Source organism: Ricinus communis, chromosome 5 (assembly GCF_019578655.1).
Source record: "Ricinus communis isolate WT05 ecotype wild-type chromosome 5, ASM1957865v1, whole genome shotgun sequence".
NCBI lineage: Eukaryota > Viridiplantae > Streptophyta > Magnoliopsida > Malpighiales > Euphorbiaceae > Ricinus > Ricinus communis.
Window position 1 is genome coordinate 13,915,790 of NC_063260.1, and position 13,309 is coordinate 13,929,098.

Sequence of the window (13,309 nt, forward strand, 5' to 3'; positions counted from 1 at the left end):
AAATATTAAATCCACTTTTTTAATAAAATAATATATGCTATTAGCAATTTGGTATATATTTTTAGAATTTTTATAGTGTTTATTTTTTTTATGTATATTTAATATATATTTAATATTCATTTGATAATATTAATTTGATATGTTTAGTATCCATCTTATATAATTAATATATATTTGTATATATATATAGATATATATTTCGTATATAAATAATATATGAAACTATTTTTGGTATACATTTCAAATATTTGAATATATATTTAGTTTATATTAAATTGCATTATGTATATAACTAGTATCTGAAATTAATTTTATAAAATAATATTTAATTTCTATTTTAATTTTAATATCAATCTCACATATATTAATGTTTATTTAATATATATTTAACAGTATATAATTAATATATGAAACTAATAATATATTTATATGTGTTCAAATTAATTAATTTTATTTGTTTGTGTGTTATTATATTCTTATAAACCTAAATAATTATGTTTATTTTATATTATCTTAATATAATTCAGTAAGTTATTTTATTTTCATGACAACATAATGGAGAAATATGAATATTCCAAATTATATATTGTAAGAACATGCACTTGCAATCAAAAGCAATATCTATATATTTTTTCAATAAAGTGGACCTCATTCCAAGAAAATAAAATCACAATGTGGACCAGCATAGTAGATTGGATGCAATCAGGACCATTCGATAGCCAAGATAAGTTTTGAAAATAGAGTGTCCAAAGTTAGGTAGGGTGGGCAACTAAATTACTCGCTTTAGAAGAAAAATTAAGTCTTAATGTGGTTTATAAGTAGTTTATGTATAGTAATTTAATATATATCAACTGTATTATAATGTGTTTGAAGCACCAAAATCAGATAATAGCTGCAAAGCTCAATAGGCAAAGACTGGCAGTAAGAACCAATAGTCTTTGACTGCTCAGATAATCAGAACATCACAGGCCTAATTAGGAAAAAGGAGCAACACCTCTTCCCTAAAGGAAAAGGCTGCTTCTACCTCTCCCTAAACAGAAATTTAACGTTGGAATATAACATCATCAGCAATAGGACCGTTATACTCAAATTGTATATAACAAAATGCTTATCACTCTTGTAATCTCAGAATTGCAAAAATACAATATACACTCATCATTGATCAATAAAGTCTCAATCTTTCCACATTCAATTTTTCTACATGGTATCAGAGCAGGATTAATCCTGTCATCACCTACCCAGTAAGATCAGAAAATTCTTTCTTCAACATGTCTCACAGTGACCTCACTAAACTCACAAACATTGTATTAAGGGGCAATCAGAACTACTTTGAATGGTCAAGGGCCGTCTACATCGGCTTCAGTGTTGGAAGAAGCTAGGGTTCATAACAGGAACCCTGAACAGGCCAGAATTAAAGAACCCTAACCAACCAACGAAGGAAGAGCTCGAGGCCATCGAAGAATGGCAGGCTATTGACCATTTAGTCATGTCCTTGCTAACCAACACGATGGAGCCTCATATTGCCAGATTGTGTATGCTTCTGGCATCATCACAAGCAATATGGAAAAAAATGAGAAATCTATATGGTCAGGAATAAAATTTCGCCCACATTTTTAATCTGAAACAAGAATTAGCCTATATCAAACAAGGAACCAGGTCTAGCACAAGCTACGCGACCGAGGTGCTGACTCGGTGGGAGGAACTCCAAAGTTACCTCCCACTTACAGTCGACCTAGAAGAAGCAGGGAAGAGGGCAGAGCAAGACTTAGTGTACACATACCTGTGTGGTCTCAACTCCACCTACGAAGCTCTTCGGTCCCAAATCTTACTGTCACATGACCTTCCCCGGCTCGACGCTGTCATCGCCCTCATATAACAAGAGGAGACGAGACGCATCACCATGGGAACAACTCAGAACCAGGACACAGAAGGGAAAGCCTTCGTCTCGCACTCGCGCGAAATGGCTCGAGGAAGGGGGATGCCTACCAGAGTCGAGCGGTGTGACCACTGCAAAAAGCAGGGTCACGCGCACGAACACTGCTGGCATCTCTATCCTCACCTCAGGCCGACGCACAACAGAGGCGAGCGAGAGAGAAATGGAAGCTAGCGCGAAAGAGAGGAGAGAAGAGGAGAAATTCAGTTTGGCGGCATAGGAGTAAACATGTCAAACCCTAAAAATGTCGACATGTTTACGATTCTTTTAGTTCAACTAAGGGCCAACCCTGCTAACTCCTGGGCCAACCCGGATCCGACCCGGCCTAATTTGCCAATTTGACCTAAAATCAGTCAAACAGAAAACTCCTAAATTTTGCAAATAATTTCACGATCTTTTGGCGATTCCGGTCTGGTATCTCAACACGCCACAGATTCTTTAAATAAATACTCTACCTGGATTATTGATTATGGTGCAACAGATCACATGACTTGGGATGCAACAAAATTACACAATTTTGTCCCGCAAATTCCCAACATGTGATCGTTGCTAATGGGAATCGAGCTGAAATCTCTGGTTTTGGCTCATCTAATTTGCTTAATAAAACAATACCAAATATTCTTCTATTGCCTACTTTTAAATCTAACTTACTATCCGTTGGTAAAATAACCAAGACTTTAAATTGTAATGTTATTTTCTCACCATCTACTGTGATTTTTCAGGATCGAATCACTGGAAAGACGATTGGTGAAGGATACCCTCAAAATGGCCTATACTGCCTCACCACTCCTAGTCAGTGTCTAACCACGACCCACTCCCCCAAGGCCTGTTGATGCATAGACAGTTTGGGCATCCGTCTGACAGAATTTTGAATCAACTTTTTTGTCTTAAAATAGACTCAAGTTGTTGTGATGTTTGCAAATTTTTAAAGCATAGATTGCCTTTTCCATCGTCTACTAAATCAGAAAAATTATTTGATTTAATCCACTTTGATGTTTGGGGACCTGCCCCGTCACCTCATACAATCACTTCCGCTATTTTGTCACCTTTATCGACGATTACTCACGAGTTACTTGAGTTTATTTGCTAAAAGGAAAAAAATGATGTTTTTACCTATTTTCACAACTTTTTTCACTTTATTCAAAATCAGTATAACGCCAAAATTAAAATCTTCCGTTCAGATAATGGTACTGAATATGTCAATAAAAACTTTTTTGAATTATTTTTCCAAGAAGGTATTTTGCACCAAACTACCTGCATTTATACCCCTGAACAGAATGGAGTTTCATAAAGAAAAAATAGGCATCTTCTTGAGGTTACCCGTACTCTCCTTTTTCAAAACAATGTTCCTCACATTTTTTGGTTGGATGCCCTCCTAACTGCAGCCTATCTCATCAATCGGCTCCCCAGTTCCGTTCTTAACAATCTCAACCCTCTGGAACTTCTCAAATAAAGAAAAATTGAATTAGGTCATATTCGAGTATTTGGTTGCATAGCCTTTGTCCACATCAAACGTCATCATAAGCTGGACAAAAGTTGTGTCAAAATCATCTTCCTTGGGTACTCATCTGAAAAAAAGGGCTACAAGTGTTATGACCCTACCACTTATAAATCCTATATTTCCCGAGATGTGACCTTTGACGAAACTACCCCTTACTTTCCTAATGATCCCATTCTTCCCTCAGCACCCTCAGCAGACTTATTTCCCACTAACTCTTTCTTTTTTGACAGCATTCTTCCAGATTCTCTCTCTGCACAAGAGCGACTCCCCGTGCCTATCTCTGGCTCTAGCCCTTCAGGGGGAAAGACTTCAATCCCTGCGGCAACTTCTTCAAGGGGAGATCATGAGTCACCAACAGAAGAAATTGCCTTGCGGAGATCTACTAGACCAACCAGACCTCCTGCTCGGTTAAAGGACTATGTGTCCAACTCGGTATCGTATCCCATTCATCACTTTATCAGTTATAGTTCCGTATCATCTTCATACAGGGCTTATTTAAACACTCTCACATCTCACACTGTGAAAGAAGAGCTCCAGGCTCTGGAGAAAAATGAAACATGGGATCTTGTTACCTTGCCACCAAATAAAAAACCGGTTGGCTGTAAATGGGTGTATAAAGTCAAATACAAACATGATGGTACCATTGAAAGATACAAAGCCAGGTTGGTAGCAAAGGGCTTAACCCAAACTTATGGTGTAGATTACTAGGAAACCTTTGCTCCGGTGGCTAAAATGAGCACAGTCCGTATTTTATTGTCTGTTGCTACTAACTCAGGGTGGAGCTTATTTCAGATGGATGTTAAGAATGCATTTCTTCAAGGATCCCTAGCAGAAGAGGTGTACATGACTCTCCCTCCAGGTCACAAATCATCCTCTGATCCTTCCCTAGTATGTAAGTTAAAAAAGGTAATCTATGGATTGAAACAGTCTCCAAGAGCATGGTATGCCAAGCTTAGTCAGTTTCCCTTAAAAATTAATTTCAGCAAATGTACTTCTGACTCCTCTATATTCGTTAAGCACACTCACATCCACACAATAATTATTCTAGTATATGTGGATGATATTATTATAACATGAAACAATAATGAGAAAATTGAGAAAGTAAAACCAACTCTAAAGAAGGAATTTGACATTAAGGACCTCGGTCAGTTAACTTATTTTCTCGGGATAGAAATAGCCAAATCTCATAAAGGGCTATTCCTATCTCAAAGAAAGTATGTTCTTGATCTCCTACAAAAAATAGGAAAAATAGGAGCCAAACCCATAGATACTCCAATGGAAACAAAAACTCGACTCAACCTAGAGGATAGGGATCCCTTAAGTGACATAGGCCACTACCAGCGCTTGGTAGAAAAATTCATCTACTCAACCGTCACTAGGCCTGATATTAGTTATGCCGTGAGTATGATTAGCCAATTTATGCATGCTCCTCGTACTCCTCACTTGGATGCGGTTGACAGGATCCTAAGATATCTTAAGGGTACTCCAGGTCAAGGTATTTGGATGAAGAATAATAATGCTAACACTGTTGTTGGTTTTTCCGATGTAGATTAGGCAGGCAACTGTGACAGAAAGTCAACCTCTGGGTTCTGCGTGTTTGTAGGAGGAAATCTGGTAACGTGGAAAAGCAAAAAACAATTAGTAACTGCAAGATCCAGTACAACCGAGCTCATTTGAATTAAGCAAGTGCTCACTGACATGGGAATAAAATACAAAGGTCCGATAAAGATGCACGAATCTTTCATGAAAGGACTAGACATATTGAAGTTGACTGTCACTTCATAAGAAAAAAAGTCCAATCAGGAGAAATTGCGACTCCATTTGTTAGAAGCCACAATCAGCTGGCAGACGTCTTCACAAAGGCCCTACACAAAGCAAGCCACCAAAGGCTCCTGAGCAAGATGGGTTCTGTCAATTTATTCGAACCCACCTTGAGGGGGAGTGTTGAAGCACCAAAATCAGATAATAGCTGCAAAGCTCAACAGGCAAAGACTGATAGTAAGGACCAACACCTCTCCCCTAAGGGAAAAGGCTGCTTCTACCTCTCCCTAAACAGGAATTTAACGTTGGAATATAACATCATCAGCAATAGGACCGTTGCACTCAAATTATATATAACTTATCCCTCTTGTAATCTCAGAATTGCAAAAAATACAATATACACTCATCAATGATCAATAAAGTCTCAATCTTTCCACATTCAATCTTTCTACAAAATGTAATGTAACTAAAAAAAGCATAATACATACGTATTCTAGACTGTACACGTGTTACAACTTTAGCAAAAAGTCAAATTTTAAAATTAATGGAGAAAAGAACTAATATACACCCATTAATAGTAAATAAACAAAAAGGTAACTCCGCCATAAAAGTAGTGGAAGAATGTGGAAGCCCCATATCTGAAGAAGGTCGTAGAATGATCAATGATCATTACATCAATTCTTTAATTAGTCCATAATATCTTAATCACGAATAATGCAGTAGAAAACAAGAACATCAAAGAAACTTCAAGACCATTTACATCCACCCTCTTCTTATAAATACATTCCATCCCTCCCATCATCTTCATCAAAAACTATTACCCACCAATACTTACTATTCAAGAACTAAAAACCAACAGCTGTCGCTTCCAAAATGTTTAACGATGAGATTATTTACCCTTTCCTTTCAATGCTAAACAAATGTCCAGTGCTTAACACTCCAACAGATTGGAAAGAAACTCCTGAGTCGCATGTATTCGTATCTGATCTTCCTGGTTTGAAGAATGAAGAAGTTAAAGTGGAAATAGTTGATGAAGGAAAAGGGAAGGTTCTTCAAATAAGTGGAGAAAGGGATGCTGAGAAAGATAATGAGATTAGTGAGAAGTGGCATCGTGCTGAACGTTGTCGTGGTAAGTTTCTAAGAAGGTTTAGGTTACCTGAAAATGCCAAGAGTGATGGAGTGAAAGCTTCAATGGAGAATGGGGTTCTTGTTGTTACTGTTCCTAAGCAGGAGATCAAGAAACCTGAAAAGAGAGTGATTGAAGTTGAGGGAAATTAACCAATTCAAAGGCATTAGTTTTAAGTTGATGCAAATAAATGATATGCTGTGTTTAACTGTTTCTGTGTTCTTTTTCTTGTGTGTCTTTGTTTTAATTTTCTCTAATTTAATTATCACTTCTAAATTGTCATATGCTTATGCAAATTTTATAATGTACAAGAAAAGGTTCAAATAAATACAAAATTAGCATAATATGACAAAATATAAGAAAAGCTGAAAAAAGAAGCATGAAAATTTGATTTCATAAAAAGGAAAAGAAATTAAACCTTTATCTCCATTTTAAGAAGTCATATAATGGTTCTCTCTAACCGAGCCTTACTACATAATCCACATATGTCCTTATAATTGAATTTTTCCAATTGGTTTACTCATTACTTTATAACCAAATACTCAGTTGCCTTAGAATCTAATAATGTTTCATTCAATAGGGTCCAAAATAACGATACAAACACGATTCTGCCCAATTGGATTCATTTATCTAATTGAACTTTTCTGAATAACTAAATCTAGCAACATAAAGCTTTACTCCATTCTGATCTCTACCTCAAGTCTAACCCTTAAGTTTCTTGCAAGACATTTATGGGTAAAAGGGTAAGTATAATTACAGTAAAAAGGTAAACAAATAACAAGAGTAAATAGATAAATAGTTAAATATATTACTATAATTATAGATGTAAATATTTAATCAAATAAGTTTAGCTAAATAAATAAACAAATAACTGAATTATCTTAAACTGTCTAAAGCTGTGTACCCATTTACTCATAAAAATTGTATAATTAGAAGTTGCTTATTTTGTTAAAATAGAGTTATGGAATTTATCAAGCATGAACTGAGTTTAGATGTATATATAGATCTTAATATTTTTGTTTTTCTTGGTTTTCTATTGTAAATGAATTTTATGAGTAATAGCATATACCTTGAGATATTCAAGAATTGAATATTTAGTTATTTATTTTAGTATTAATAAAATTTATATTTATTCACCTAAATTTGTTTGATTAAATATTTATTTTTATAATTATAGTAATAAATTTAGCCTATATAATCTATTTACTTTTGTTATTTATTCATTCTCTTATTGAATCTATATTCATTTCTCTATTCGCCGGTGTTTTAAAAATACTCAAGTTGCATTTGGCATTCAAGATACTTTCAATCTCAATTTTTATTTTATATTATGTTTTAAGTTTCAAAACTAGTTTTGCAAAAAGTAGATGATTTGATAATTTTTTAGAAATAGATTTAAAAAATAATTTACAAAAAATTAGTATATTATATTAAAAACATCAAATCTGGTTTTCTTTTTTAATATCCGATAGTAATTCTAAACACACCCATAATAAGTGAATTTGAGATTAATATCAAAATCAGCTAAAGCTTTATTATGTCACTGGACTCTGTCATTCTGTGATTTAGAAAGTGAAAGTAAATTATATGAATAGGACCTGTTGAGTAGGGCTGTTACATGTCAGTTGCAACTTCACAAAGGGTAGAAATAATTTCAAAATGGGATGTAAGATTCAGATCCACACAGGCCAAAATTAACAATGAATCAACTTTATAAAAAAAAAAATAGCATGTTTCTTAAGCAATTGTTCTGGTGAAGAATTAATGTAGGGGATGAGTATCGCCGTCGGCTAAGAGCCGACACTGCCTCTTTGAAGCACACAAGAAAGGTTGATCTTCTTTCACCCATAAATAAAAGGAGGCAAATAATCACAGATATAAACTCAAAGACCAAGATCTAAGAGTAGAGATTAAAATAAAATTATATAAAGATCCTTCATAATGAAGGAATCAAGCCTGAAAAAAGATAAAAAGAAAAATAAAGTAAGCAAGCCAAATTCAAAGCTAACCTAAAGGAAATGACAAAGGGTTAAGCAGTCTTAGAACAAGGTTATCTATATATATTTATCTCGTTTTCTAATCTTTAAGAGAGTATAGAAATTTATGTTATACATGCTTAAAATATAAATGGAAGCCTACCTAACTCCATGTTGGGTTTTCTTTTTTACTATTAAACGAGGATTTAGGAGCTCTGATTAGGCAGGAACCACCATGGAAACAGGAAATTGTCTGAGAGCGAAACTGAAAGATGATATTTCCTACATTTGCGGGTCCGATGAATACAAAGTGTTGCCTTTAATAATTCAAATGAATAAAAATATAATAACCTGGTGCTGGCCACTACAGAGCCAGAAATACACATCGAAGTTGCTTCCGTTTTCATACAGACATACATGCCATGGGATATGGGGACCTTGTCGCCTGCTAAAGCCACTCAGAAACTCAATTCTTGCATTTAACTTGGCATGTTAAATGATCATGGGTATTGAATCATGCTCATTTTTGTAAGAAACTAAAACATTGTATTGTGTTGTGTTGGCACATCATAAAAATCTCTCCCTTCGGGCCTAAGCATTCCAAATTGAAGGAAGCTTGAAAGCAATGGCTTTTGGGACCAGAATATATAAATCATATATGATTCTGAACTTTTCTTTTGCTTCTATGAATTGATGAGTAGAATATTCTTGTCCTGTACTATAGTCAATTTAATTAGCTTAATTAAAGATTTCTTTATGCTGTGTTAAACAATCAATTTAAGTTAGAAGATGTACTAAAAATTACAAATGCCAGCTCTTTGTGACATGTATATTCCTCACTTTTTCTGTATTTACTTTTGCTTTGGCTTATTGACTGCCATCAGAAGTCGGTGTGCACGCATGGATGGATACATATGATGAAAAGAAGTATAAAAAGACACACGGCTCTTTATAATATTACACAGGAATCAACATTTTCTTATAAACATAGTAAACCAAGAAAAATGACTAGGACATGCATCAGCAGACCATCAGCTTATAACACACATTCAATTGGTCAAAACTGCTGCCACAATTATGCAACTTTTAAGTCATTAATCTAACCAAGCTAATTAATTAGGAGAAGAAACCCATCACCATTTCTAGGGTTTTTTTTTGGTGGTTAGTAGTAAAAGGAAAGTGATAAGTTCTTTTAAAGTACTAACTATTATCATACGCTTATAGTACGACAAGGAGTTCCAATGGGTTGGCCACCTGCCATGCTATGAAGTTTCCTCTCTTTGATGGCTGGATCTTCCAGTAAGAACACTTTGTCCTTGTCCCTAACCCCTAGCATATGCAAATACTCACCATCTTCTCTTTCTTTTCCCTTGAACAACAGCCTTTGTTCTCTTGGCTCCAATCCAGTTACCAATGACAATACCATCTTTAGTTCTCCTGAAAATGTCAACAATCATATGCATGTTTAGGTCAACCTCTAGAAGATCAAGTAAATTGGTCATGCAATTTTTTATTGATATCTTTCAATTAGTTACCAAATGAACATTTTGATGATTATTGCTATTAGTGACTAAGTCTCAATACAAAATGCAAACTGGCATAATTATGCAAATGTAAGGAAAATTGCATTGTTTCATTCAGTATGCAACACTTTGATCGAAAAAGTTACATGCACTGAATTTTACCAAAAAAAAGTTCATCATTAGTCGACTATGATATTGCGAGAATGTACATTTCTGACTGGTTTCACTTAATAAAGTTGTTACATAGTTTAGAAGTAAAAGAAATTGATATAGTAAAAAGGGGTTACCAAAGGTTGAAGTAGCTTCAATAGAAATATCATGCCATTGAGAAAGAGTTGAGACTTTGACAGTAATCAACTCTCCAACACTGTCTCCACATTCTCTCTTCTGAACAAGCATGCCACCAGGCCTAAGCTCCCATTTGATTTCACTGTTGTTAATACTTCCACATGACCCTTTCTCACTTCCTTTAACGCTATTATTACTGTTGTTGTTAATCCCACCCAGCTTAAAGCTGCCTCTGCAAAACCTCTTAGACCGCAACTTGATCATGTTTTATAATTTCTGTTATTAACTCTCCTAAAAAAGACAGCTCTCTCTTACTCTTCTTTAAGACCAAGAAAGAACTCAAAAGTGAAGGGGAAGAAAAGATGCTCGAGCATAGCCTAGTTATATAATGACACAGCAGAGAATAAGACAAAAGGAAGGTAATAAAGGCGCCCTTGGTGTTGTGGAAAAAAGAATGAAAAATGCAAGAACTTAATAAATAGGTGAGAATATATGAGATGATGACACATGGGGTAGAGTTTGGGCATATATATAGTTTCTTGTGCTAATCTTATGGAGAGGGGCCAGGGAGAGCACATGGGAGTGGGTGCTATTCTTAACACGCTTGCTTGATTAACGGGCCAGACATAATCAAATCACATGGTCGGTTGGTCTTGTTTATTTTTTTGGTGACTTTCTTTAATTTAGAACTTGCTTTTTTTCTTGATGAGTATATGTGCAAGTCCACAATTGGGTTTGGAAGTAACTGTCAGATTTAGGTTTTGTTTTGAATACTCCAAATGACAGGAACAAGGGTACCTAAAAAGAAGTTGGCAATGAGCCAATGACCGTTCCTTCTGTTTCTTTATTTGCTCGTTATAGTTATTAACTTCTTCTTGTTTTGCTGTAATTGGTCTTTGTTTTTCCTTTTGTGTATACAATATGGTAGGTTTGTGGAGGCATCTTCCTTTTCCATTGGAGTGCTTATGTTATATATAATAGCTAGACATCCTCTCTCTACTAGATAATAAGTGGACTATTCGTGCAAATGCAGCTTTCACTTTTATTTTTATCAGAAAATAGAAAAAGAATAAGCGCACTATATATTTTGCTAAAGATTTAATATATATTTCTATTTATATCCTGAATGGATATATAATTATTAATTTTAAATAATAGAATATGTATCGATCATTTAATATCAAAATATTAAACATTTATAGTATATGTCAATTTCCTATTTATTGTAGTGTATGCACCAAGACTACATAAAAACTTTTCAACAAATAGGTATTCTCTTACTTCTTACTTATTTCGTATATGAAAAATTGTTACAAATTAATTTCTATTCTTTTTGGGATTTTTCATATTATCTTAACAAGTCCTTCACATTATATTAAATCTTTTTTTATAAGATTATATTAATCCTTGTATTATTTTTTGGTTAATTTGCTGTTAAGCTTGAATTGTAATCGCACATATGCCTTCTTTATTAATTATCCCTTATTTTTTCTATTATTTACAAATTATTGTTATAGTCTTCATTTCTGTCTTCACCGCTATCATCCTCATGGTCGAGCAAACAGACCCCAAACCTTATCACTTTTATCCTTGTCATCAATGCCTTCTTCGTCTTACTGTACTATCAACATTATTTTTGTCTCTCTTTTACTCTTAATAAATGTTTTTATTATAAGATAATTTACATCTGAGTATCACTATCTTTAAATATGAAGCTTTCCTTCTTCAAAAAAAATAAAATATATGAAGCTTTCCATATAACACATTCATAAACATATAAATATAAATATAATAAGAGGGAGACAGAGGATAGTAAACTGTATTAACATATGATTTTACAGAGCAACTTACAGTAATGCCATATTTCAATAGAATGGTTAATTGGTAATTCTTTTAAACCTACTCTCTACTTCCTTTATTACCCATCTTCTCTTCTATGCAAAATTAACAGAAAAAGTAACAGAAAAGGATTTGATATAAATTTTTTTTTTAAAAAATAAATGACTTAATATAATTTTAAGAAGTGACAAACTGATTCATATAATATGAAAATCTTAAGAGGGTAAGTGGTAATTGCTCCAATTGTTAAATATTAGAAATATATTTGACCCATTCGCGCTTTCTTAGAGAAATCTTTTATCTAAATTTAATATATATATCATAATTAATAGGACAATGAGATGTATTTTGATATTGAATAAATAATACATTAAAATTTATTCAAAATTAATAAATATATATTAATTATTTATCAGTTTTGTGTATATGACTTCAAAAGCAAACTTCAATATAATTCCAATGAAAGGCCCCCCAAGTATCACTTTCTCCGGCCGAAATAAAAGGGCCTAGATCTTAAATAATGGTTTGGAATATATGTTCCATTATTAGTAAACAGAAGAGTGAAGATTTTTGTCTTCACTTGCTAACATTTGTTATTTAAATGGTTTGGATAATATACATAAGTATAGTATATAGTCTTAGTTAGGTACCTTGTTCGGCTTTTATTTTTCTATTAGTTAGTGGTCTATAAGGTATCAACCCATGTGGGAAAATTAGAAAATAAATCTCCACCTCCTTTCTCATCCACAGCCCTCAACTTTTCAATTCAATTTCTAACCCAAACTTTCTAAACCAAAGTAAGCCTTTTAATGAAATCAAGGGATAAGTAACCCATTTTAGCCACAAGGTTTCATCAACTTTTGATCACTTGTTTCCTCTGTGTGGATTGTGTGTATTAAACTAAGCCTTTTTAAATTGGATGATAAAGAAAAGCTAAAATACGATATTATATTAAAAACCATTTATATATTTATAACTACCATGGTTTTATGTGTTAACTTTTATAATTAGAAAATATAAATATTACAGATTATTTTATGAACACAAAATTAGAACCAGAATTAGTTCGAAATTAATCTATAGAATCAGTTTTGAACCAGAATCTATCTAAAAACAAAATCGAAATCAGTTGAATATTGCCAGGACAGGAAAATTGCATAAAAAAAATTAGCTACTTTATAAACAATGGAATATTCCTTATTTCTTTTTCCAAAAGATATAAAGCCACTTTAGTGCTTAAAGTAAATTGTAAAAGAATTTATAAAGAATGAAGAAAAAAAATAAAAGAAAGAAGTGCAAAAGGTTTGATGACAGCCCCACATGTTGCTAACAAAGTTAGTGGTTAGACATGAGGAAATGTTG

The 13,309-nt window shown here is 33.4% G+C and overlaps 2 protein-coding genes across 2 annotated transcripts; one reads left to right on the forward strand and one right to left on the reverse strand.

Annotated features, from left to right (window-relative positions):
* Positions 1-5,856: 5,856 nt before the first annotated feature.
* On the forward strand, positions 5,857-6,534 carry LOC8260334 (class I heat shock protein). The gene has a single exon (XM_002526904.4). The coding sequence runs from the start codon at positions 6,069-6,071 to the stop codon at positions 6,471-6,473; it is 405 nt and encodes a 134-aa protein (XP_002526950.1). The 5' UTR covers positions 5,857-6,068; the 3' UTR covers positions 6,474-6,534.
* Positions 6,535-9,212: 2,678 nt separating this feature from the next.
* Positions 9,213-10,586, reverse strand: LOC8260333 (BAG family molecular chaperone regulator 2). Its single transcript, XM_002526903.4, has 2 exons — positions 10,108-10,586; positions 9,213-9,734 (listed from the first exon to the last, which is right to left on the reverse strand). Exons 1-2 carry the CDS (start codon positions 10,370-10,372, stop codon positions 9,508-9,510), a joined length of 492 nt encoding a protein of 163 aa, XP_002526949.1. The 5' UTR covers positions 10,373-10,586; the 3' UTR covers positions 9,213-9,507.
* Between the last annotated feature and the right edge of the window lie 2,723 nt (positions 10,587-13,309).